Source organism: Camelus dromedarius, chromosome 6 (assembly GCF_036321535.1).
Source record: "Camelus dromedarius isolate mCamDro1 chromosome 6, mCamDro1.pat, whole genome shotgun sequence".
In the NCBI taxonomy this organism is placed as follows: Eukaryota; Metazoa; Chordata; class Mammalia; order Artiodactyla; family Camelidae; genus Camelus; species Camelus dromedarius.
The window spans coordinates 61,038,935-61,065,946 of record NC_087441.1 but is presented as its reverse complement, the minus strand read 5'-3'; the positions used below and the strand labels follow the sequence as shown (position 1 = coordinate 61,065,946).

General features: G+C 35.8%; 2 protein-coding genes across 9 annotated transcripts in view; one reads left to right on the top strand and one right to left on the bottom strand.

Annotated features, from left to right (window-relative positions):
• The window catches only part of RARS2 (arginyl-tRNA synthetase 2, mitochondrial), a 64,597-nt gene extending 58,502 nt beyond the window's left edge, over positions 1 to 6,095 (bottom strand). For 2 of the 3 annotated variants that reach the window (XM_010987715.3, XM_064486872.1), the window contains exon 1: positions 6,020 to 6,095. In XM_010987715.3, coding sequence (XP_010986017.3) covers positions 6,020 to 6,055 — 36 coding nt within the window. In that variant the 5' untranslated portion in view covers positions 6,056 to 6,095. Of the gene's footprint in view, positions 1 to 4,724; positions 4,873 to 6,019 lie in introns of those variants that run through there. The other variant, XM_031456020.2, reaches the window with a different exon arrangement.
• A 109-nt stretch (positions 6,096 to 6,204) lies between these two features.
• Positions 6,205 to 27,012, top strand: part of ORC3 (origin recognition complex subunit 3) — a 66,567-nt gene continuing 45,759 nt past the window's right edge. For all 6 annotated transcript variants that reach the window (XM_031456018.2, XM_010987711.3, XM_010987710.3 and 3 more), the window contains exons 1-10: positions 6,205 to 6,285; positions 8,627 to 8,681; positions 12,855 to 12,952; positions 14,612 to 14,756; positions 17,034 to 17,138; positions 18,123 to 18,274; positions 19,550 to 19,680; positions 21,482 to 21,641; positions 22,898 to 23,011; positions 26,765 to 26,898. In XM_031456018.2, coding sequence (XP_031311878.2) covers positions 6,262 to 6,285; positions 8,627 to 8,681; positions 12,855 to 12,952; positions 14,612 to 14,756; positions 17,034 to 17,138; positions 18,123 to 18,274; positions 19,550 to 19,680; positions 21,482 to 21,641; positions 22,898 to 23,011; positions 26,765 to 26,898 — 1,118 coding nt within the window. In that variant the 5' untranslated portion in view covers positions 6,205 to 6,261. The remainder of the gene's footprint in view (positions 6,286 to 8,626; positions 8,682 to 12,854; positions 12,953 to 14,611; positions 14,757 to 17,033; positions 17,139 to 18,122; positions 18,275 to 19,549; positions 19,681 to 21,481; positions 21,642 to 22,897; positions 23,012 to 26,764; positions 26,899 to 27,012) is intronic.

Below are 27,012 nucleotides of genomic sequence, written 5' to 3'. Positions count from 1 at the left end.
ATATTATTTCTAAACATGCTAATTTTCTAGTGATTAATCCTCCTTTTGATACATCTAGGATTTTATCTGAGAAGTCATAATTTCTTTAAGAAAAAAATTAGAAAAAATAAAGCTTCTTGAAAAATCTACTCGAGGAGATCCAGCCAATTAAGCCATATATCAAGAAAAGGATCGGTGGTAAGCATCTTATCAAATTCTATATAAAGTCAATAGAAGACAAGTCGTGCAGATATCCTTAATACACAGACTATAAGTGCTACAAACTTTGAGTGAGAAAGTTACTGAAACAAATCAGGAAAGGTAGAGGGGAAAGTTACAACTATAAGTGTACTAATGTCCTCATCTCTCATGACAGGGGTTGATACTGTCTAAATCTGAAACATCAAGATATTTGAAAATTTATAATTAACATACATTATATTAGTTTCAGGTGTACAATAAAGTTATTTAGTACATTTACTATCATGACATGATCACCAAAATAAGTCCAGTTACCATGTGTCAGCACATGAAGTTATTATATATTACTCACTATATTCCTTCTATGTACATTATATTCAGCAACCTATTTATTTTATAAGCTTGAAGTTTGTACTTTTTAATCCCCTTTAACTATTCTGTCTGACCCCTACCTTGTCCTCTCTGGCAACCACCAGTTTGTTCTCTGTAACTATGAGTCGCTGAAACATTCAGCTTTTAAGAAAACACTCCAAATTGTGATGTTCTACATAATCTCTTAACTGTAGAGGACTCACTTAGGAAACATATCAATAATTCTTTGAATTGCACTTCAGTTTCTTTTTCTTTTGTTGAATTCAAGCAAAACCATGTTTAATACTTTTTACTTAAAACTGCATTTTGTTTATGGGTACATGGGGAATCATAATACTATTATACTTTAAGCAGTTGGACATTTTCCATTTTCCACTTAAAAAAATAAAATAAAAACTCATTACAATATTGCCTAATTTTAATAAAATGAATATTTATCCTATCTTACCTCCTATCGTCCTTTTTTTTCCTGCCTACATATCTGCAAAAAAAAAAAATCTAAAATACAAGTCAACCAATGTTAACGATGATGATCATTTATGGGGGAAATTTTTAATAAAAATTCCTTCTACCTCTTTGTATTACTTTATTCTTTAAAATAAGCAAGTATTTTTGTAAAAATGAGAGATTTTTTTCTTTATCAAAGCAGAAATTTATAAGTATCTACTGTTAAGGAATTCTTATTGAAAATTAAGCAGTGTAGTTCAGATACATAGCTTTCTGGCTATCTAACTTCTTGCGGGGCTGCTGGGCTGCACCCAACTGGCCTGCAAGCCTTGTTGTTGCCTTGTGTGGAGACAGAAGAAAGAGCCCAGGGAAAGTGACAGAGACGTCAAAGATTTGTTGGATAGGGGATCTTATAAGACTGAAGTGAAAGGTCCTGGAGAAATACCCTACTGTGATCGGCAAATAGCAGGCAGGACACAGCAGCAATCTTCACTACTTCGGGGAGAAGGAGGCTACCATTTATAGGGGGAATTGACCTCAGGTTGGTTCATCAGTTACCAGGGAAACCCGTGACTGGGGCAGGGAGCAACGTAGGCAGTTACTGATTAAGCTCTACAATTAAGAGGATTAGATAGTCATGTGAATGAAGCAGGGACTGGTCAGCAGGGGATGTACAGAGAACAAGAGAACAGCCATCTTGAATGGCCTGACCATACAGGGGGTAAAGTTTTCATGTAGGGTAATGGATAATGATTAGGTCCCCAACACCAGAAAGCCTCTGGGGTGGTAATGGTGTGGAGAGGGGGTTCAAAATACTCCATCCTCAGGACTCTAATAGAAGATAATGACTATTACATGTATATAAAGTACCAAACACAATCCTAAGCATTATATATGTATTGTTTATTGACTCTTAATTACAAGCCTATAAGGTAACTAAATAATTTTCCAGATTCTACAGATGAAGTACAGTGAACTTACATACCTATCAGGAGAAACTGGATTTAAACCCTTGTGTCTTCTGTTGTTAATCACTATACCAGTGATTCCCACATTTTGCTCCACATGGGGATGACCCAGGGATCTTTAGAAAACACTGATGCCTGGCTCCCACATGCAGATATTCTGTTTAATTAATACAGGGTGTGACCTGGGCAACAGATATTAGAAAGTTCTCGCCAGGTTGATTCTAACATGCGGTAAAGTGTGGGGGCCACTGCACTCTACCTTTCTGCTTCCCGGTCGTCCTTGGCTAGTGGTTATCAAGCCTGGATGAACATTAGAATCACCTGATAAGCTTTAAAACTTCAAGACCCCTACCCTACCCCAGGCTGGCCAATAGGCCTGGGCTTTTTTTTTTTTTCTTTCAGGCTTTTCAGGTGATTCCAGTCTTAAGCAGAAAAAGCTTGAGAAGCACTGCATAGGGAAATACCAACTGCCTATTAACAATCAATGCCCAAGCTAGTGAGTGTTTTAAATTAGAGGATGATCTTCCAAATGGGTCGGGCACACAAACACACACAAAGTTAAGAACCACTGTCAAGTGGTCAAATGTCAATGAGTAAGATTTTTAATTCACCTACATTCTCACAGGTTCAGAATTATTCTGGAAATAACAAGACTTTCTTCAACTGTCTCTGAGATTGGATTTAGTGTTTTCCCTGATGGGAATGTGACCTATGAGTTTCCTTGGCTACAGATTTCTTTTCTCCACTTCAGGTAGAGAGGTGTTTCTCCTGGCAGTGGGCTCCATCTAGGGCGACCAGAGGTATAACAAGGGCCTACTGATAACTATCTACTTGAGGCCTCATTATTAATGAAAGGATAAAGTTTTACAGAATAAGGTAAAAGTTTACTCCATGAAAATGATAAAAGAAGACTACAATGGTAAAACTCAAAACTTTAACAGAGAAATAAAATCCACAAAATATTAGGCACAGTCCTTGTGAAAAGAACTAAATAACTCACAGCTGAATGAAGAGGATATCTGAGGTTGAAAGCAGGAGCACTTCATCAAGAGAGCACCAGAAGTGAAAATCCACATATGCCAGATCTGGTTTGAGAACCTACGACCAGAGATTCTAATGTATAACAATAATAATGGCTAATATGTATTGAGTGCTTACAATGTACCAGGTACAAGTCTAAGCCTTAGAGTTGGCAACCTAAGATCAGAGATTCTAATAGAATATTTGGCTCCTATGGCACCCAGCATGAGAAAGCCCATAATTAATCAGCTTGTGGGCATTCTCAAGCATTCCTTTCCTTGGCATACAGGCACACATAAATCCTACCCAGGTACTGAACACAATGCCAAAAAATATCCTATCAGCCTGGCTCCAGATAGGCTCCAAATTCAGTTAGGAGCTAAACTGGCCAGGTTCAAGATCAAAATCTCCTGTAACTGCATAAAACCCCTAATTCTGCAAATGAAAAAGAGATCCTTGTGCTTTAGCAACCAAACATATCGGCAGCAGAACTGGTATCTTATGAAAATTAGTTCTGTATTTTTATCCATATAACACAGTCTACAAGGCAATGAATTCTGAAGTTCTTGAAAGATTATCATTCTTTCAGATCCTTAATTACTTATACTGTCAATAACCCCTGGTTATTCCTCATTTCTGACTCTCTACTATAACCAGGTGAGTATGCTTGCCACCAAGCGCCAACACACAAGCACTCCCACATCTGCAGAGACTTTGCTCAGGTACCGGTTTGAATTAGCTCAGACAAAAGCAGTCAGCCAACAAGGTATCAACCGAGACTTGCAGTTTCAGAAGAGAACTTCCCAAATGATGTAATGTGCAAGTTATTAGCAATTATCTATAATGAAAGAAATTTAGCACGACTCTTACAGAACTTGTGGTTTTAAACAGAATTGGATGCTGGTGGGCCTGTAAGAACAGATTAGAAGCGAAGTACACACTTAGATAATTCAATCAGTTGCTGTCGTTCACCTGAGTGTGGGTATCTTCGCAACAGAAATATGTCAGGACTAGATGACATCTGGACAAGTTTAATTGCTCCTTGAAGTCACACCTCAGATCTGACAAAACTCACTGGCAGTCAAGGAGGCCTGTCTCTGTTAGCAGTGTCTCTCCTCTATCAAGTTATGCAGATATAAATTAATGAGGAGAGCCTCAGGCCCTTAAAATGTAACAATTACATAACAAGGAAATGCAGTTTGTGAGCCTATACTGGAAAAAAAGGCTATTGAAAAACATCAACAAAACTGGAATGGACTGTACATTAAAGTATTCTATAAGTGTTATATGAATCTAATAACTGTACTGTGGTTATGTAAGATAAGCCTTGTTCCTAGGAAGTAAACAATTAGGTATTAAGAGGTTAAGGAGCATGAATTACAAAACCTATTCTCAAATGATACAGGAAAAAGATTATATAGTTAAATATAGAGAGAATGATGAAAGAAATGTGGTAAAATGTTAATCGGTGAATCTGGATCAAAGGTTTATGGATTTCTCTTACTATTATCACAACTTTTTTGAAATTACTTCAAAGTATACTCAACACATATTAATTCCTGTTTCTCCAACTTACTTTCTTTACAAGGAAGAACGTAAAACAAAACACAAACGTAAAACTAAACACAAAATGTTCTGGTCATGGCACCGAGGGCTTTGAATGGAAACCATCTCCTCCCCCCCACCCCCACCACATACACACACATAGCATGGACACTGAGGTCCAAAACTACCTACCCTGGACATAGTTTACTGTCCATATTAATCAAGCAGAGCAGGACCCTGTGGAGTCCTCCCTGGTACAACTCCTTTCCATGTTCCTAGTTTCTTTTTGTAGGAAATAGGCTTCATTCAGCCTCCTTGATCTTCCTTGAGTTCCAAAGGGCAGATTCAAACAGCTGCTAATCAGGGAAGGAAGGAAACGCAGAAACAAGGGAGGAGCAGTAGTGGAGTCTTAGGGCAGGGTCCTGCCAATATACCTAACAATACTTTTGAGTTCTTCTGCAGAAACTAAGGCCCCCATCCAGGTAGAGGATGGCAACTTAAGGCTGAACATAAGATTCCTGGAACACTGCCCTGTTACCTCACCACCAACCAATCAGAAGGAAGTCACACAGCCCGCAGGCCTCACCCTAAATTTTGCCTTTAAAAACTTCTCTCTGAAAACCATCAAGGAGTTCTAGGTTTTTGATAACGAGCCACAGGTTCTCCTTGCTCGGCATTGCAATAAACCTTTCTCTGCTCCAAATTCTGACATTTGGCTTTATTCGGCCTCACTGTGTATCTAGCACATGAGCTTTTGTTCGGTAACAATTTTGGGGAAAAGTATTTTATAACCCACAGAGTCTTGCTGTTTCATTAACATGACTTAATTGTTTCTTAGCCTTCATTATCATAACTTTCCTCTTCTGGAAGACAAATAGCTTGATTGCTCACTACAGGAACTTCCCTGAAAAAAATATCAACTATCCAACAGAAAGCATCAACAGTTTAAGCTCAAAAATTCCTTGCACTCCTAGCCTTGCTCTATCAATCTTAAAACTGTTAACATCAGTATCCAATCCTCATCAAGCCATCTCTTCCACCACCTGCCCTCTCACCCTCTGCTAGGACAGGCAGCCAATATGACTGCAAGAGAAAACAGCCAGTTTGTGAATTAGACCCTTTCAAGCGAAAAATTCAGACCTCCTCATCAACTTCATTAAGTGTATGGAACACTAATTTCTACAGGGTCTAATTATGACTTTCCATTCAGGTAAAGCACACTGAGTTGTCGGGTGGGTAAGCAGTGAGGGAAGCAACGCGTGCTTTTCAAGGTTTACTTTCCACTTTGGGAAACTGATCTGCGCCGCACGCTTGACCCTCTATGGAGTTTGGCTCAGCGGCCCAAGCAGCTCCAGAAAGGGGGAAGGAGGCAGCAGAAACAAACAGGGTCCCTGCGGAACCTGCCCTCCCGCTGACTGGAGACTGGGCCGCAGCGGTGAAAGGGCTTCGGGGCGCGGGGACTCTCCTGCCAGTTCCAGGGTCGGTACCTGACAAGCGATGGACCTACGGAAACCGCACGCCATGTCCACGAAGCGCGTTCTAGAGGGATGGTCGGGAGCTTCGTTCCGCCTTCTTTTGCATGCCCCGCCTCCGTGCGCCGGAAACCCGCCCCGGAGAGTGCTGCCAGCCAATCAAGGAGCCGCGCGGCCCGCCACTAACCTCTGCCCCGCTGCCGCGAGGGAGCGCGGGAAATCCCGAGTGCGTCTGGAATCCGCTGGTCTCTGGGACCATGGCCACCTCGTCCGTGTCCAAGGTATGTGGGGGCGAGCGCCCACTAGGACTTCAGCACCGCTTCATCCCTTTTGAAGAATGGATTGAGCCGAGGTTACATAGACCTTGGTGTACTGGCTGGAAAGGAGGGAGCAGCGGGCCGAGCTGAGGCGTCTTCGCTCCACTTCCAGTGAAGGCCAACTTCGCTTGGGGAGCGAAGACGCCTATCTGCCTCAGCGTTTTGGCTAGGAGGCTTTTTAAGTTCTGGTTTGTGAAAGTTCAGTTCCCCGAGGATGTGCCCCTGTCGACTCTCCTTTTTCCTTCTCGTAAATATTTGTTGTGCGCCAAACCCGGGATACAGTCGTAAATAAAGTAGTCGCAAATATTTCCATTATTATTGAAAATTCTGTTAGGCGGTACTGCTAAAGTAAGACCTTTAATAATATTATGAGTGCAACCTGAAGCCCCTAGAAGTTAAGCTATCTGATAAAGCTGAGAATGCCGATAATGAAGTTGCAAAGACATTTCTCCCGATGTTAAATTAATGAAGAAGGCTATACCGTGAATCTAATTTTAATTTTGGTTAAAATTAAATTAAAATAAAATGATGAGACTCAGTGCCTTCCAAGACTACCTATGAAGGCAGAACTAAGTACAAGCAATAGGATTTAAGTGTACCGAAGATTGACGGACTGTGATGATAGATGCAATGCCAGAAGAGATTTAACTGCTAGTATTATTTTTGGTTTTTAGTATTGGTGCTGTTTCTGTTTTGTCCTGGTTTTAAAATCCCATAGGTTTTGAGTAGTCTTTACCCTAATCATTTTTGTTGTATAAGCCTCTCTTATTTTTGTATATTTTGAAGAATTGTGAGAGTTTTTTTTTTCTTTCCAGGAAAGCATTTGTGGCATTATAACAGAAACGCTTGTATTGAGATGTTTATGAAGGAGACCTTACACAAATAAGCATCTTTAAGGATTGTTTCATTGGTTCATGAAACTGTCAGCCTTTTTTTTTTTTTTTTTAATCTAAACTTCTCTTTCCTTGTCATATTTTCTGGCTGTTGGCTCTGCTACTGACTTTTTCCATTATAAACACCATCACTTGATTTGTAGTTCAAAGTGGTTAATGATGTTACTACCACTGCCATACATTAGGATCCATTCCCAGCACTCTTCATATATCTCTCCTTCATAGCTCCTTTTCCTTTATTGAATTGTAGGTGGATATGGAAAGGAGGTGATGACAAGCCTGTCATGGCACCACATGATTTTTCTTTTAAAAATTTGTGTATTTTGAATAGTTCCACTAGTTGCAGATACAAGAATATAAGGCACAATTCTTGTTTTCGAACCTGTAATTCAAATGGCCGTTTTATGTTTGCATGCAGTCTTTAGTGCTATCCTGAGATGATTTTTTGGCAGATATATTTCTTTCATTTTCCTTAGAAATGGCAATCTTTAAGAAGCTGTCTATGATGCACAACTTCAGGATTGGTGGGATACATAGGACCAGTAGCTTGGGGCATATTTATATCCCTAGTTAAATAATAACATGAAACTAAATGTAGCTAGGAAATTACCAGGAAAATTACTTGGCAAGCATTTTTCATTCTCTATACTGATTGCCTGATGTATATGTTAACACGATTCTAAACATTGGAGACAATTACGAATTAAATGCCATCTGTACTCTGAAGGTGCTCACAAACTACTTACAGAGACATACCCATAAATAACTATCATATACAGTAAAAGTGACTTAAAACAAGCAAAATAAAGATATTTAAGTACTGTGAGATATTAGGGGAAGGATTCTGACTAGAGAAGTGGGGAAGGTTTCCCAGAACAGGTGAGTTTGAGTTGAACTTTAATGGCTAAATGACTGAGAATTTATCGGATGAAGAAAGATGTGTAAGGTGAAACACTAGCAAAAGAATCTATGTCCTGTCAAGGTTCTAGATACTTGGAATTTAATTAAATAATAAATACTTCTTTTGAGATGGGGGGGCATTCGTATTTTCCATCTGCTTGATTTTCATCTTGATGTATAGTACTAATGTTCTTTATTCATAGATTTATAAGAATGGAACCTTTTTGGGTTTAAATTTCATCAGCTTTTACTTTCTTTATCTCTCTCAGATCAGGTCCCAAAAAGCAAAATCAAAGATGAGCTTCCCATGGGAAGGAGGAGAAAGTAGTGGTTAGTCCCCTTGTTTAAGAATTTCCCTTCTATAATTCAGATAGAAGAGAGATGATTTCTTAGCACTTTAAAGAAATGCCTTTAAAAAAAAATCTGTTTACCCAAAAAATACGTGGTAAATCATATTTGTCTGCTCCTTGGCTGCTTTGACTTTATACTTTTTTTCTTTTTTTTTTTTATAGGGCTGCTTTGTGTTTAAGCCAAACTTCAAGAAGAGAAAGATCTCTGTGCCAGTAGGTAAGATACCTAATATCAGATTTGTTAGTTTTCCTCCCCCAAGTCTTGAACTAACCTAACTCTTACTGAATTAGTAATTCTCCTTTGTAACTTCGCTTTACTTACCACATTGATGTAGCAGTTATGTTCCAAGGCGTAGGACAAAGTGGTAAGGGTGCTCCCCAGGGTTCTAATCTAAAAGGGAATCCAAATGTACCTTCAAAAGATAGCGAAAATAAATGTCCTTCAAAGGGTATGTCACCATTCTTTAAAAGAGATTGTCTTAAAAATCTCTGGTTTCCTGGTGTGTGGTAGGGGGAATTGACTGCAAAAAGGCCAGAGGGACTTCTTGGAGTGACGAGAGTGTTCCCTAGATTGAGGGGGTGGTTATGTGAGTATATATTTTCGTTAGGACATATCAAACTGTTAAAATGGGCATATTTTATTACTTGTAGTTTATACCTCAAAATTAAATTATTAAAAAGATACTATCTTCATCTTATCTCTAGATATTTGTTTAGTGATCAAGTTAAGAAGACTTGATTGCTTCAAACAAATCAAGATGGTATTGTCAGTCAGAAAATGTTTGTTACACTGGTTCTCAATTGTGGCTATGAATTGGAATCACATGGGGGACTTTTTAAAAAATGTTTTTTTCCTATGTAATAGTAGATTCACATGCAGTTTTAAGAAAGAGTGTAGAGAGTTCCCTTGTACTCTTCTCTCAGTTATCCCCAGTGGTAATGTCTTGCATAACTATAGTACAGTATCACAACCAGGAGACTGACAGTGGTACAATCCATCGATCTTACTCAGATTTCAACTTGGGGAGTTTCTTAAAGATACCAATGTCCAGGCCCTGTCCGGGACCACCTGAATCAGAAGCTTTGGGAGTGAGACCTAGGTGTTGGTATTTTTTCTTAAAAGAACCTCAGAGGCATATTGAGTATTTATACTCAGTATTCAGCACTGTGGAGATGAATTCTGATGGAAAAATTATGACGTGCAATTAAGCATTACTCATGCACTAATTTTGAATTAAAAAAGAAAAACTGAACTATACTATTGTTTGACTAAGGAAATAAACAGCTCAAATATATGGAATTGGATTTTTCTAAATCATCACATAATGTAGACCTTAAAGGTGTTAATCCTTCAATTTGAGACCAACTAGATGAGATATTCGTGCTCAAAGATTGAGCAAGTAATAAAATAATGGTCCATACTGAGGGCAATAGAGGGTAGAAAGTATGACTTATAATAAGAATCTAGTTTCTTATTTACAGGAGAATAAGCAATGAGCTTGACCTTTGCTCTCTTAACAGGTTTAGTCTCAAAAACAAAAAAACAAACCCCTGAAGCTTTCTGTATTCCTTGCCCTCCTCACTCCCCAAAATGAAAAGTGACAGTGATGGGCTTGGAAATAGTAAACAAAGGATAGTGATATTATAAGTTATTTTGTTTTTAAGTGATTGACTTAGAAACATATTTCTTTGATGTTGGAGATTGCTAAACTTAACTAGAAATAGTTCATTTTCAGAGAACATTCAAGACTTGTTCCCCTGTTATCCATGAGGGATACATAGCATGAAATGACATCTGATATCATGAGCAATGTCACTATAACTAATAAAATTGCTGACATTTATTGACTGTTTATTATGTGCCAGACTATTTTAAGAATTTTGTATGTGTTGATTTGTTTAATCCTCTCATCCTGTTTATTGTCTCCACTAAAATACATATGGATACTTAGACATAGAAAGAACTTCCTTAATGATAGTGTTAATAAGTGGCAGAGCTGGGATTTGAAACCAAACCGTCTGATTCCAGAGCCTGTGGTCTAACCACTACTTAATACTGCCTCTCATAACATGAGTCCAATTGTTGCTTGGAGCTTTTTGTGTTGAATTTCAGCTATAATTTATTAAGATTTGTTTAAAGCTTTTTGTATTAGTAAGCCTAATGTGTGTAATTGTATAATTTGAACTTTGCTTTGAAGTACATTAGGTTTTTTTTTTTTTCCCATTGTGTTCATTAAAGACCAACAGATAATGTTTCAATATGAGAATCTTAGGGGAATTGACCATGATTGATTATAAGACAGATGGAGCAGAAATGAGGAAAACATACCCAGATTTTAGCACTTGCCTTCACTGGCATCAATTCTTGAAACAGATTGCCTGAAGAAGTAGGAAGATGGTCTGCATTTTGCCCACAATCTGTTCCCTGACTTGAAGACACTTGGGCGTGTACCTCAAAGAAGCCTGGTACTGTCCCTCTCCTCAGTATTGGGGGGATGGCTGCACATCCTAGAAAACAACTGGCAGGAACTGAAGAGGGATAGAGGGAGGGGCTGGCAGCTGCTCTGGCACCGTAGCAGGTGTTCACACTGAAGTGAAGCACCCTGAGTAGGAGCAGGAGGGAGCCTTCAACAGTGAGAGCTTATCTTCTTTAGCAATGCTCAATGCTTATTTATTTATTCTTTACCTGTCTGATCTCTAAATGACTGAGAGAAGGCATGGTAACAGCTTAAAGTTTCCTATTGCTGTTTTTTCCCAATTTCGAAGTTTTTAATGATATATTTTGATGTAGCATTAAAAATTCATGTCTTGATTTGCTACTTTAACATTTTATATGATTTTACTCTTGAAATTAAAATGGTTTTTTGTTCTACTTAAGGGTACTGTGTCATTCTGTTTTATCTCTTAGTGATGATGTAACTCCTTCTTTTATTTTTTGTGTTTTTATACTATAACCTTGTCTATCACTTTACCTTATGATGACTTAAGTATATTTGAAGGCTTTTGATAAATTTTAAAAATCAGTACTTGTTAAAAACTGAGTCAACTATGATTAGAAGGAAAGTTCCTTAGCATGAAAGAGAATTTCTGTTCCAGACGATTAGTTAACATTAAAACTTACTAGAATATTAGCAGCATCTCAGTGAAGTCAGGAGAAAATGTGTACTTTCACAATTATTATTTACTACATGGAAGTCCTAGCTGTTAAAATACCTAACAGTAAACAACAAGAAATGGGGAGGAAAATAGAAAACTATAAGGAATGTAAAATATTTGATTAAAAAAGACTTGTGGTGTTTTCAGATGTGAATTTTTTTAACATATTAAAAATGTCATTTCTTCCCAAATCGATCTACAGATTTTATTTTATCCAGTCAAATACCAATGTAATTATTTTTGAAAAAATTAATTTGAAATAGTATCTTAAATTTTTTTGAAAGAGAATAACGTTTAGTGGTGGGAGGAAGACCTGGATCTTTTTGATATTAGAATGTACTACAAAGCCACAATATTTAAAGCAGTTCAGGACTGGTTTGGGAATAGAGTTGGGTTCATGAGAAAAAAGAAAAAGTTCAAAAACAGTTTCAAGTGTATATATAACTGTTCAGACATTAAGGGCATCTCAAATTGGTGGGAAAAAGGATGGATTATTCAATAAATGAGTGTTTTTCAAACCGAAAGTTATAACACAAGTGTGAGTCTTGAAATCAATTAGTGGGTCATGACAGTTTTAAAAAACAAAATAGAAAAAAGAATTTGCTATCACATGATAATGAGAAGTATTGTTTTATAAGACTTTTGTTTTTGTTTCTGTTATGTGTGTTTATATTGGATTAAGATGTAAAGTGTATTCCTAAATATGGATCATGGTTTAAGAAGTTTGAAAACCATTGCAATAAGTATGTTGATAAATGGCTAATGATTTGAAGGAAAACATTCAAAAAGGATAGATAATACAGACTAAATAAAAGACTGGGCTAAACTATTTCGATCAAACAACAAGAAGAATCATTTAATAAAGGAGAGTTCAAAGCAAAGTATACAGAGCCTTAGCATAAGAGCAAATAGGGAAAATACATTAATATTAAATGTATATACCTCAAACCAAAACCATTAAATAAATACTGTTAGAAATTCAAATGTAAATGATAGAAATACAATCTAAAAATTAAAAAGATACTTTTAATATTATAAATACCATTAATGTAGTAAAAATACAAATAAAATTAAATACAAAGGATATTGAATGTTAAGTATTCCCAAATATATGTATATATTTTTGATACTGATAAAAAAATTCAACCCTATCACTTACTGTGTGACTTTAGAGAGATTTTCTAACTTTTATTATATATGAAAGAAACTGACTTATTTCTTTCTGTGTTTTTAGAGGACTATTTTAATAAAGGGAAAGATGAGTCTGAGGACAGTAAACTTCGATTTGAAACTTACCAGTTGATATGGCAGCAGATGAAATCTGAAACTGAGGTGAATACCTTTTTTTAATGACATTTCTTTAATATCATAAATCTCCTCTTTGTTGCTTCCCATTTTCCTTTCCACCAATTTATAAGAGTGTTGATGAAATATTGGTAATCTTGGTTACCTCTGTATCTGTATATCCTAAAAAAAAAAAAACCAAACCCCTTATGTTCCAAGTATTAAGCATGGCTTCAGGGCCTAGAACATATGTTTATAATGATTGCTGCTAAGGCACGGGGCCCTTTACATATCCCCACAGCTTTTAAATGGTGTCACTCCTAAAACGGTCATTCAGTTCTACAAGTAAGAAATCAAGCTATTTCTAAACTACTTCCTCATCCTCATATCCAGTTACTGTGTTCTTTATAGTCAAGCTCTGAAAAATTTCTCCACTATAGCAGATTGTAGCTGCAGGGCCAACATCTTATTTTTTAAACATTTTTTTTAATGTTTACTAAGCAACTATTTTGTTTACTTTTTCTAGGCGGGGTGGGTAGTTAGGCTTATTTATTTTTTTAATGGAGGTCCTGGGTATTGAACCAGCATCCTCGTGCATCCTAAGTACACACTCTACCAAGGAGCTATTTCCTTCCCCACATCCCCCCATAGGGCCAACATCTTGGGTGGACTTGTTTTGTTTGACCAACACAGGATTGTATTTCTTGTTTTTTAATGCCTTTGGGAGGGTTATGCACTTTCCAATGTATTACTGCTTCCCACCACTTTCTCTTGCTTTATACCTCATGGCTTTGCTGCTTCATGTATTCTGTGAGACCCTTGAAGGTATTTGGGTTTAGGAAACCTAAATTGTCATCATAGATTATCATAATATCCTCTTAACTGATGTCCCTGTCTCTGATGTCAAACCCTTCAGGTCTGTTCCTGTGCTACCAGTGGCCAAATCCCTTCAGGCAAATCTCCCTGTGCGAGGCTACAGGGCTTTTCCAGCGCACAGCCCCTCAGATCCGCCCTAATCTGGCCTTCACAGTGCTGCCAGATTAACCCTTCTTAACCTGATTTTATCATGTCTCTTCTCCAAATCCCTGTAATGGTTCTCCCCACAGGATAAAATCCAAACCCTTTAACATCAAGTATTTACACTCTTGGCCTAGTCCCTCGAATATTTGTTCAGTCTCATTCCTGGCCACTTCTCATATTCTTTATGTTTAGTGTTATCTATAGTTCCCTAAATGTTTGGTGCTTTCTTGCTTGCTTGTCTTTTCCACTCCTCATTGCTTCTAAGTTTCTTTCAGGTACCACCACCTCCTCCATCACCTGCTCTAATACTTTGGCTCAGATATATCACCTGCTCAGCTTAAGCTGGATGGTCTTACTCTTTGTTCCTATATTATTGTAGCACTCTATGCAATGTATTTTAATTTAATTGTGTTTTAGCTCAGTTTCTTCACTTTTTTAGGGAAGAGACTCATTTGTAAGGTGGTTAGTAAATGTTTGTTGAGTGAGTGAGATTCTTTAATAAGGCAATCCAAAGCACTAATCACTTGAGATTTAAGGGAAAAAATTTTTTAAATTTCATCTATTTTATAATCATTTCACATATGATCTTTAGAATTGAAATCATGACAGTTTTCTCTCCCAAACTTGGAAAGATGCATGAGATTACTGCTAACAATAATTCATAGAATTCTTGTGTTTTCTTTGTAGCGACTACAAGAGGAATTAAATAAAAACCTGTTTGACAGTCTAATCGAATTTCTGCAAAAGTCTCATTCTGGGTTCCAGAAGAATTCAAGAGACTGGGGCTGTCAAATAAAGCTCAGAGAAATTCCAACTGCTGCTCTTGTTCTAGGTACCTGTGTGTGTTTTTAAATAATGGTTTTGTCATTGAGAATAATGGTAATCACCTGTTCTGTGGAATTAAACCAATTAAAGTTCTCATACTTTCAAAACCAATAGCAGTTTCTTATACTGATCATACATCTGTAAATTAAAAGAAATTGATCTAGGGTTAGTGAGTACTCTCCCACATTTTTGTCAGGAAAATGAAGGGGAAATATATTTGTGTTACTTTTTCTTCCTTAGTTATATTAATATTAGATTTGATTTGAGTGGTAAACTACCAGTAGGTTAATAGATTTGATTTTTATTCTCTTTTACTGGATCTTCAATGGAATTACTCTGTGACTATAATTTTATTTCCCTATGCTTATTTTTTCAATCTTGGATTGTATTGTAATACTGTATTAATTGTTTGAAGGGGATTTGGATAAATAATATATAAATTATTTTCAGGCTGCAGATTGTAAATTTTTTAGGTAGTTATGTATCCATCATTAATATTCCATTTTAACCAAACATGGATTGCAGGATAATAGAAAAAATTTCTTTGGGATATTAGCAGATTTTCTTTATTTCTTTTGAAAGGAAGTTGGATTTATTTCGATTCGAAACATATTCTTCATTGTACTTCCAATTTGTTATTTATTAAAGATTTTTATACTGGTGGGCTCTGAGATAAGAAATTAATTCTCTTGTTTAATCCTGCCTCTGACACTGTTCACTACCTAAATCTTAGTCTTGATATTCAGGGTAGTACTTCTCGAACTTCAACATACCCACAAATAACCTCCAGGGGATCTTAGTAAACACAAATTTTCGATAATAGATCTGGGCTGGGGCCTGAAAGACTGCATTTCTAACAGGCTTCCAGCTGATGCCCATATTGCCAATCCCAGGACCATGCTGAGTAACAAGACTCCATGATTTTTATGATGCTTTTCAGTTACAGCCTGCCACTCAATTTCAGACCCTTTCCTTTTATGGCTGAGAAGCTGAGACCCAGCAACTTGTTCTGTTGGGTGCTTTGTTTCTCTCCTGCCGGGTTACAGCAATTAGAGGTACAATAGGGGAAACACAGTCGAAAGGGACGGCCTAACAGATTGTTGTGAGAGCTCTGTTTAAATCCCTTCTCTGCCTACTGCCAAAAGGAGAAAAGCTAATGAAAATCATACTTCTCAAAGTCAGAGGTCTGAGGGGAACATTTTTCCAGTTAAAGACATTGTTGATTATCTTGTTTCCAATAGACAAATGCATTGTTTTAAGGAACATAAATAGCTAATAAAGTCAGTGAAAAAGACTAGATAAGCCAGTGTTTTAGTAAGCTTCCAGATTTGTTCAGAGATACAGTACCACAGTCGTAGACTAGAATGCATGCTGGGAATATCATTTTGATTGCATGAAGAAAAATCTGCACTCAAAGAATGCTTAAGCACAGTTGTACATTTTCTATTTTCAAAAAGGTATATGTCCATTTGAAAATAGCCTGCCAACATTTTTGTTTGTCTCCTAGAAAAAAAAAAGTTGCTTACTGGTTGCCTGGATGATTCTGAACCTTTTCTTTCCCTTCCAAGCAGTTGAAGTTTTCATAGTGGCAAGTCTCAAGCAGTTTCAAGATGTCTGCTGCTGGCCCTGCCTAAGCACCAAACCCTTTTCTAGAAATCACAGGTTGTGACATTAGGAGAAGTATAAGTTAATAGACATTTTTCCAAAGTAGGAAGGGAGTTGCCATGCAACTCTGCTAACTGCATTCAGAGCAATAAAACTGTGATTTGTGGAAATGAGAACCAAGGATTCAGTGAATACTTGAAGGACCTAAAGTTTTAATTTGTTTTTAGGTTCCTCCTTCAGGAATCAGCTTAGTATATGCTTTACCTATTGTATTTACTGCTGTGATTATTAATAGTGTGAATGATTGGATTCTCCTCAGTTGTTAAGTCAGGGTCACAATAAGGCCCTTAATTTTGAATGATTATTTTAAAGAGCTCTTCATGAATTTGAAATTACTTCTAAGATGTTTTCGGAGGTCAGCTACAGTTCCCCAGTAATTTTTTTTTTAAAGAAAAACTGTGCTAAATACCTTTCCTGACAAGTATAGTGTGTACCTCTGTGTATCTATTTTTAGTGGAGATCTCTTCATTTATGCAGTATATTTTCTTGGTTTCCATTATCAATCATGTTTTAAAAATATTTTTACTTAGTAATTCACTTGACATGTTAAATAGCTTTTCTTGTTGTTAAATTATTAGTGATAAAAATGATGGTGTAGTATTGACTTCTTATTCCATAGGTGTGAATGTAACAGATCATGATTTAACATTCAGAAGTCTAACAGAAGTCCTTCAGAATAATGTCACTCCGTATGTAGTCTCATTACAAGCTAAAGATTGTCCAGGTAAAGTGTAAGTGGTGTAATAATCTTGATGAGATGCTACAAATCTCTTCTGTCATCTTTCTAGCTTCCTTTATCCCTTTTTATTTGTGGGAACAGCATGGCCCTACAATTTTGGCAGGACAAGGTATAGTGCCTCCCAGGGTAATCCTGACTATTGCAGGACTCTTTGCCCCTTTTGCTTTGTTTATTCCAGCCCCACCCTTACTGTATTAGCTTCACTGCCAGTAATTGTCCAGGCATTTCACAATATATGTTCCTTAACCCAGTAAAATTTTAATAAGTTGGGAGGTTTAAGACAGGTAGTTGAGAACTGAGGACTATGGAGCTCTTACTTAATCCAACAGAGAACAGACTACATACATAGGCTCATATTTACAGCCTCAAATCTTCTTACTTCACCAGGCCACCATGGTGAAAAACAGTCCATTGCCAGAGCTAATCTTGGTGTCTGAAGCCATTAAATCATAAAGGATGTGGACATTTAACAGAGTAAAATGTGCTTAGATTTGGACTGATACAAGGGCTCAAAGTGCTTATATTTATATTCGTATTCATAAACTGTTTGGAATTAAGTAAAAGCCCTTAGGGTGTCTTTAAAAGTGCCTATGGAGAAGAGTTGTAGTCAGTAAAATATCTTATGTAAATAACACTGTTTATCTCTTTTTAGGGGTCTTAAAAATCTTTTGCTGTCCAGTGTAATTTAAATACATATTCCTAAGATAACTTACAGTTTTCATGCTTACACATTTGGCTAGTAATACTTTTATTATAGCTAATAAACATAAACTTTGTCCTAGTGTGAGTCTCAATTAATGAAATTTAAATATTATGGAGAAGATACTAATGAACCTTAATATGTTAAATGTTAATGTTAAGTGTAGAAAAACACATTCTACCCAAATAGTGTAAATACTGATCAAGAAGTTTGAAGTGTTTTAGATTTGTTTTAAGGGAATATGCTTTCTTACCTTTTATATTCTACAGATATGAAACATTTTTTGAAAAAGCTGACCTCACAGTTGATGGACTGCAATATGGATGTGCAATCCAAAGAGAAAGAAAGTGTTCAGGTCACCCAGAAAAAGACACATTATTCAATGGATTCTCTTTCCAATTGGTATATGAATGTCACACAGGTAAATGTAAACTGACAATTTTTTCCTAGGAAATTGGCATACGATTGAAGAGACCTGGAATTATAGTAAACATAGTACTGTTTTGTTCTAATAAGGATATGTTTTTGCAGCACTAGCTGTTAATTTAATAGTAGCTACTTATTTTTCCAATGGCTGCTAGGATTTAGTTTTCTTTTATCAGTATGCAGCCTAATTTCTGGTAAGTGTTTAGGTTCTTACAAGGCCGTTTTCTTTGTGGGAGAATGTCATCGAATGACAGCATCAAGAATTTGTTCTGCTGCAGGTTCTGTCTCTGTGACAATGGCTATAACTTTAATATATCATCTGTTAAGTTCCTCAGTATTTACTTTTGTGCAGTTAAAACCATGCTTTCAGTACCCATTGTCAACTTAGTTATATGAGGAATAGTCATCTATATATATAAATATAATTTGTTCCATGTTTAGAATTCTTGAGGAACGAATGCTGTGTAAGTAAAGTATATTCAACAAGCAGGTATATAAATAGAAGTTCCATTCTACCATGACAGTCTCTGGTGAAAATGAATAACCTAGATGATTCATGGGTAACTGCAGCATAAAACCACAGCCTTAGTTTATGATGCTGTGTAGCCAGATATATGGGAAAAGTTACTGTGGTAGCATTTTCTGATGAACATATTTGCTGAAGTCATCATAAGTGAAGTTTATTTTCCTTTATATAGGGATTAAACTAGGTCTAATGCTTACCATAATACCGTAATTTGATCCACAGTTTTAGATTTTCCAGAAATCAAATGTTGCATACAATTTAGGTCAGAAATCTTTAAAAGATTGGGATTGGACCAGATGATATATAAGATGCTTTTCAACTTGAAATTTCACAGTAATAGAGCAGCAAGTAGTGTTATTCATTACAGATTTTAATTAAAAATACTGATTCCTACCCTAAAGCAAAGCAAAATCTAACATTTTACCGACAGCAAAATCAGTTTTATAGAAAATATTCTCTTCTCCCCATGCTTTTCCTGTTATTTTCTCAGATAGCAGAAAATATAAATATTTCATATGAGTTACAGATTTTACTGAATGTTTTTCTTGGTTATTATTCCCATGTCAGACATAGAAAGATTCTTCTAATAACTGTTGAAATGAGTTTCTGTTTATTATGTGAGGAAATAAAAGAAACAGTGTTACTGTGAGATATAAAGGGAAATATATCACCATGTGGCATTATGGCATTGTTTGGTTGGTAAAACTCACTTTTAACTCCTTCTTTTCCACAATGGCTTAAAAGAAGACAGACCCAAAAATGCCAAGAAAAAAGAGGACTTCTAGCCAATGGCAGTCTCCTCCTGTTGTGCTTATCTTAAAGGATATGGAAAGCTTCACCACAAAAGTACTCCAGGACTTCATAATTATCAGCAGGTAGATGGTGTATCTCCTGGCTTTTTCACTACATTCTTTTTATTAAGAAAACATACAACTTTTAAGAGAAAATGAATGGCAGTTTAATCTTCATTTTATCCTAATGGATTGAAACCAGGATGATTTCAAATTGCTTATAAAATTGAATGTTTAAACACCTCCTATCAGATTTTCATTTGCTTTTTGTTCCAAAAATGAGAATCAAAGGCAAAAGTTAGCCAATTTTTAATTAGCATGGTAAGTTGATATAAAATGTAGTTTCTCTTACCAAGATGGTCTGTCGTTTACTTGCCTACTAGATGGAGAAACTATGCCAAGTTGAGATATTTTTGTCAGATCTTGTTTTCTGATACCTATCAACCCTTAGAAGTTCTGAGTTACAAATAGCTCTACTGAGCAAGAATGTTTTTAAAATAGCATTATTTTATATGGTATTTCTGATGAGAAACTGCCTTTATGATCTTATTGGATCTTCAAGGCAAGACTTGGAATTGGAGTAACTAATGCTATTTAAAAACCCAGTGATGTGCTTTTCCCAGTTATGTCCTAGTACAGTTTTTAAGATGTATTTTGTTTTGGCTTCTTCTGTATGTTAACTTGCTCAATAGTTATGGCTATATTTGCCTGAAGCTGTACTGTGATAATCTACTAATATAATTCCTATTTTGATAGTATTTCTTTCCCACTTGAAACTAATATTTCTAGATCCTAAGACTTTTCTTAATGCTAACACTGAACTGATCAACATGCTGAAAAAATGCACAGTACAGAATAGTGACAGAAAAGCTCAGTCTTGTGAGTACTTTTACCATCAAAATTAAGGAAGAAGAACTTAAACAGTACTAGAGTCCAGGTACTTTAGTACTATGAAAGTAGAACCGCATACCCCTCGAATACTGAAAAGCAGCAGCTAATGGGAGGGAGCGTCTTAGAAATAATGATCAGTACATAAATGTAAACTAAAAAAAATGTGTAGTATATTGTATATATGTATTTACATGCAATATATTGTATATGTGCAGTCAAACTGTAATAATTCTACCTAATAAAACTGAAAAATGGAAAAAAAAATTAACAGGAGGGAGCAAGCAAAATCGTCAGCGACCATACAGAGGGCTGTGACCTACAGCAGCTTTCAGAGATGTGGCTGTTTTACTCTGTGGGAGTCATTTATGTTCATATTGGTAATGCTAAGGATAAATGATGTTCAGTAAGTTTGAGTTAAGAAGGTGGAGAAAGAATGTAACATTCTTTGATGATGTCCATTAAAAAATATGTCTTACACATTTGTTTGAAAAGTTTTCTAGTTCTTAGCTACCATGGCTGGTTGACAACATATCTGTTAGAAGTATCCTTAAATTAAATAAGTTACCTTGAAAATTAGTGAGCTTCATGTCGCTGAACTCTGATAGCGTAGGCTGGTTGTCTGACCATGAGGAAGGCTATCAGTGGGGCTCAAATTTGGGGTAAGAAGTTGAATGGGATCTAATACATCTACACTGGAGATATATAACCTTAAAGGGAAGCACTTGATCTCTCTGGACCGCTGTGTTCTTATAAAATGAGAGGATCTATTAATAGATTGATTTCTGGACTAGAATGTCTGGGAAATAACTATTTCTGTGTTGCTTTAACAGAGGAAAATGAATGACCTAAAATATTTTTATTATTTAGAATCGTATTCCTTAGCAGTGCCTTATAAAGTAGGCATTAAAATAAAGATTTTCTTATTTTAAAATATGATGTATTAAAATGTATTTGCTAAAGATATTCCACTTTTACATCTTCCTTTGAAAACCAGTCAGCATCGACATGAATTTCCACTTATACTCATTTTTGGAATTGCGACATCTTCTATTATCATCCATCGGTTGCTTCCTCATGCAGTATCATCTCTATTGTGTATAGAACTATTCCAGTCTTTGTCTTGCAAGGAGCATCTGAATACAGTACTTGATAAGGTAAAAAGAAAAAATTTTACCAGTGAAATAGGATTGAAATAAAGCTGCCAAGAATAGATTATAAATATAAATATTAGTGATAAATTTCTATGTCTCTCTGAGTATGATATTGTGTATATTCCTTCACATATTTTAATACTTTCATTTAATGATTTTATAATGTATAGTATTGTCTCTTTAGTAACAATATAAACCTTATGAAAAGAATGATTATAATCTATCTATATCTCCCTATCTACGTATCTGTCAGTCAGTCATTACTCAGTGGAAAATTGTAGGTTTTTAAAATAAATTTATACAGAACTTAATGACTTCCTAGTAACAATAACAATGTTTTGACTTTACATTTTATATAAAATAATTTGAAGTTTTTAATGGACTCTTTCCTATCATGCTGCTTGTGCCAAAAAATAAATACTAACATTTTCCCAGACCTTAGCACTGTTTCTACCTAAATGGAAATACTATTCTTTCATGGAAGGGATTGGTCTTCCATGAATTGTTGCTAAACTCAGCTCCTTGAAGATGTGCTTTGTGCTGCTGCATAAAGTAAACTAACGACGACCTTCCAGTTATTTACTAACCATTACTGCTTTGTTTTCCCTCGAAGGTGGTTTCCACTGGTTTACTGACACCTGGAGGAGAATTTTCCCAGCTACAGTACTTAAAGTTGCTTGGTTGCTTGATTGTGATCAAATTCAATTGGCCTTCTATAACCCTGCTTCTGTTTGAAAACCCTAGTATGATTTCACATTTTCAGATGTAAGATCTTCATAATAGGCCATTGAAAATTAGCTGAATAATACAAATTCAGCTATTTAATATTTTTGAAATAGACATCTATTAATTTTGGGTTTCTCATTCAACAGTACATAATGTGTTACTCTTCATTAATGTGAATCAATATGGATGAAAAAGAAATCTTTCTATTAACAAGAATTGCCAAAGCCTGCAGCTTCTTCAGTGGCTTATCGTGGGAGAAAAGGGATTTTATAGACAGTATTTTTTAGTAGACAGAAATGATGGACATCCCTGATTCTGAAGATATAGTATGAATGGCTTCTTTTGTTATTGTTACTGTTGTATAAGTTAATTTAAAATTTTGGTTGATATTTGACCTAAAAAAAGCTAGCACTATTACAACTTTCACAGGTACTGTGTCATAGTATCGTTCTTTGCCTTATTATTTATACTGGATTTTTATGAAGAGTAATACTAACAAAGAGTATGTCCTACTTCCCTTTTCTCTCTTTCAGCTACTTCTTACAACTCAGTTTCCATTTAAACTAAGTGAAAAAGTGTTGCAGATTTTGACCAACATCTTTTTGTATCATGACTTCTCAATTCAGAACTTTATAAAAGGACTTCAGGTAGGAAGGCACTAATGGATTTGAAAATTCACAAGCTGATTCTAAATAATTTGCATGTTATTTCAAACTGTTTAGCATGATAATTAGGCACTTTAAATGGCAAAATCTAGAATAAGTAAATTCAAATTACATTGTTCTAGGTTCTACAATTCCTTTGTTACCTTGCAGCCAAATGTAGAGAATACATTAATTAGGATATGAAAAATGGAAAAAGATCTCTCTCCATCCTTGTGATTCTTAACCATTTAAGGATGAGGAGAAGGGGACCTTGTTTTTTGAGAATTTAATGAAAGCTAATGGGCTTTCTGCCTAGGAAATGCTATGTATAAGGGATCAGCAAACTTTTTCTATAAAGGACCAGATAATATTTTTGGCTTTGCATGCTGCATGTGGTCTCTGTTGAGTATCTCCTTAGTTTTTAAAAATAACCCTTTAAAGATATTTAAAATAGAGGAGAATGTGTAGCCCAAGTGGCAGAGCGCATGTTTAGCATGCATGAGGTCATGGGTTCAATCCCCAGGACTTCCTCTAAAAATAAATGATTAAACCTAATTACTTACCCCCTCAAAAAAAAAATTAAAACAATAAAAAAAAATTCTTAATTCCTGGGCCATACAAAAATAGGCTTTGGGCGTAGTTAGCTGTTCCCTGCATGTACGTGTGTGTGTGTGTTCATTTATATTTATTCCTATATATTGGGAATGCATTTTAACTAAGGTTTCATGAATTGCCAGAAGAAAATTTATGAACTTAGCTTTATAACACCTGTTCTAATCTAAAAAAGGATCCCATTCTTCAGTTATTTAAAAGTTAATATTTCCTTCTCTTGGCAACTACCTAAAATACCTTAGCAAAGTGCAGTCATTGTGAACACATGCCAGTTGTCAAGTTCATTAAAACCTATATGTTAGTAACGTTCAACACAGAAGTGCAGTATGATGACACCTCATGTTTGTGTAGTGCCTTAAAGATTATAAATAATTTCTCCTATGCATTTTTCCTCCACATAAGGCACTATAGTTTTGGTCTCTTATGGCTAACAGGTGTCTTTTTTTTCAGCTTAGACTTTTTAAAAAGCATTTTAAAGCAAGAAAATATTATTTACCTTAGCAATGTGTGAAATTAAGTGAAACTGAGCCATAATAAATTTCTAATTTACTTCTCTCATTCATTTCCTTTCATTTATTTGTTTATTTACTCATAAGTGTTTATTAAGAGCCTACTGTAATCCAAGCACTCTGCTGAGCCCTGGAGATACAGAGGACAAAGAAATCTCTGTCATCACATTGTTTATTATTTAGTGAAGGAGGCAGAAAATTATGGTTCTGAGTAGTCAGTGCTATTAAAGAAACATGCCTGGGGATTCCAGTGGAGAACGGGAGTATATCTTAAGGAATCGGAGCTAGCTGGGTCAATATTGGAACAGGAGAGGGAGACAGCTCTGTTCGAGGGCTACTGCAGTAATCTAGGCAAGGTATGACAAGGGCTAAACTAAGGTAGTGATAGTGGGACTAGGGAGGAGAAAAATAATTTCAGGATGAGGTAGAATTGACAGAACCTAGTGACAAAGTGGATGATAGGGTGTATAAATGAGGAGCATCTTACAGACACACACACAGGTTCTAGCTTGGCACATGGAGGTTGGTACTATTTATTAAGTGTACATGTTAATATAAAGCAAAGAGCCAGTTTGTTAGAAAAGGGTAAGTTTCTTTTTGTATATGGTTAATTTAGGGTGTGTTGAATATGAAGATTGGCATCCAGGAGAAAGATCTGGGCTAGAAATATTTAGAATTTATCATTAGAAGGTGGTGGTTGAAGTCATGCGATGAGGATGAAGTATCTCCCAGAGGAGTGAGGACAGGACTCAGAGAGGAACCCTGGGGCAAGCTGACATTTAAGAGTGAGCAACAGAAAAGGAGACTAAAAATAAGAAGGAAAACCAATGGAAAGTGGAGTCTCACTGAAGTCAAGGGAAGAAGGAGTTTTAGGAAATACAAACTGTAGGCTCAAATACCATTGAGAAAGTGAATGAAGAAAAGCATAATAACCAGATTACTTAATCTCTCTGGGTCTCAATTTTCTCATCTGTAAAATAAGGGGATGTGATTTGATGATTTTATAGGTTCTAATAATTTATGTATGATAGGAGCTTTACTAAGTATTAATAACATTGTTTCATTAATCAGTATTATTACCCTCAGTTTTGCACTTGAAGAAATAGAGGCTTATGTTAAGTGGCTTGGCCAGGGTCACACAGCTAATAGGTGGCAGTCTTTAGACCCTATTTGTCCAGTTTTCCTGATCATCAGTGGGAAATGTGTGTAAGTCTTGATTTCTGTGGAAGGTACGATAAGGGCATGTAATCATTCAGTGTATGTTTAAGTCCTTTCCTCATTAGGTGGATATGTTGACCAACTTGTTAATTGACCCAGATATTGAGATTACACTTGGATAAAATAGTTCAATGTCACTGGGTTCTTGTCCTCTGTCTAACTCAACTATAACTTGTGTGACTTAGTCCCATTCCTTCTCCAAGCAAATCTCTTATGTTTGGTTTTTACTTTTCTTATGTTTAAAAAGTGACGTTAACATTGGAATAAGTATTATCACATTAATATAATTGGAAGTAGAAACAAGATTATGTCAATATGTGCAAAAATAATTTAGCACTTGGCATGAACAGTTACTTTCTGTTTTGTACTTGTTTTTATGTTAGGCTGACCCTTTGCCTTAGAGTATTACGCTTCCTCCAGAATGGACTATTTTAGAGGATTTCTAGCCTTGGGTTTCTGGTCCTCAGCTCTTCAGGCTCAGAAATTCGTGATCAGTTTACCTGGAAAGGATCAAGCTCAAATACCTTAAGACTGATAGATAAACTAGCATGTTAATTTATTCATTTGTGATGCTGAATGCTATTTTCCAGTGACCAAAATGTGTTTTGTCCACTATCTAGGAAACTGTCTCTTTGGTACAAGGTATCTGGAAAAACCAAACTGGGCACGAGAGGCTTGCTTAGAGTCAGAGTTTTTAACATGTGGATAGTCTTGTAAAATACATCTTATGAATTAAGGTAGACTCTGAAAAATCATCCTCCCTTGTACATTCTAGTTACTAGAGTACATATATTTACCAGATACTATACCATCTTTTCCTCCATGAAATAATACTGAATTTTAAAAGAGATTTTTTTTTGGCCATCCTTCATTTTTCATTATTGTTTTTTTTATCAGTAGGCAAAACTGCTGCTGTTGTAGCATTCTTATTTATTTAGCAGACTGGTTTTTACACTGATTTTAGATTGGTATTTTCTTTTGAGTATTTGAGCATCTGTCAGACTTTTAGGTCACACCTTAATCCCATCCCCACCACTAGAATGTATGTATTCTAGTAACTAGAATGTACAAGGGGGGATGATTTTTCAGATACTACCATAATTTATAAGATATAATTCACAATAACGTTTACTGTTATTGTGAGTTGCTTCTGTAGGTAATCTGTCCATGTATATTTGTTTCTTTTAGTTTATCCTTCAGAGATTACAGTTTTCTGACCTTGTCCACAATATTGGAGACTTAGAATATTAAAGGTATATAGCTATTTATTGTTTGCAGTGTTATTGTGGCGTTATTAAATATATTAGCCATAAATATTTTTGCTGTTTAAAAAAACCCTTGAAAATTGAGCAGCCATAGGGCAAAAGATCTGCTACCAAAATACAGCAGCTGTATTTAATCTTCACATTTCTTTCAGCTTTCTCTGTTGGAGCATTTCTGTTCCCAGCCCCTCAGTGTTCTGTGCTGTAATCTTCCAGAAGCCAAGAGAAGAATAAATTTTTTGTCAGATAATCAATGTGAAAATATCCGACGTCTTCCATCGTTTAGGAGGTAAGAAGAGAAGTACATATTTAATGTATCTTATGAAAGAGTTAGGGGCAAAATAAGGGATCTCAGATCCAGTTATTTTTTATGTGAGTAAAGGAAAAATAACTTTTAAAATTT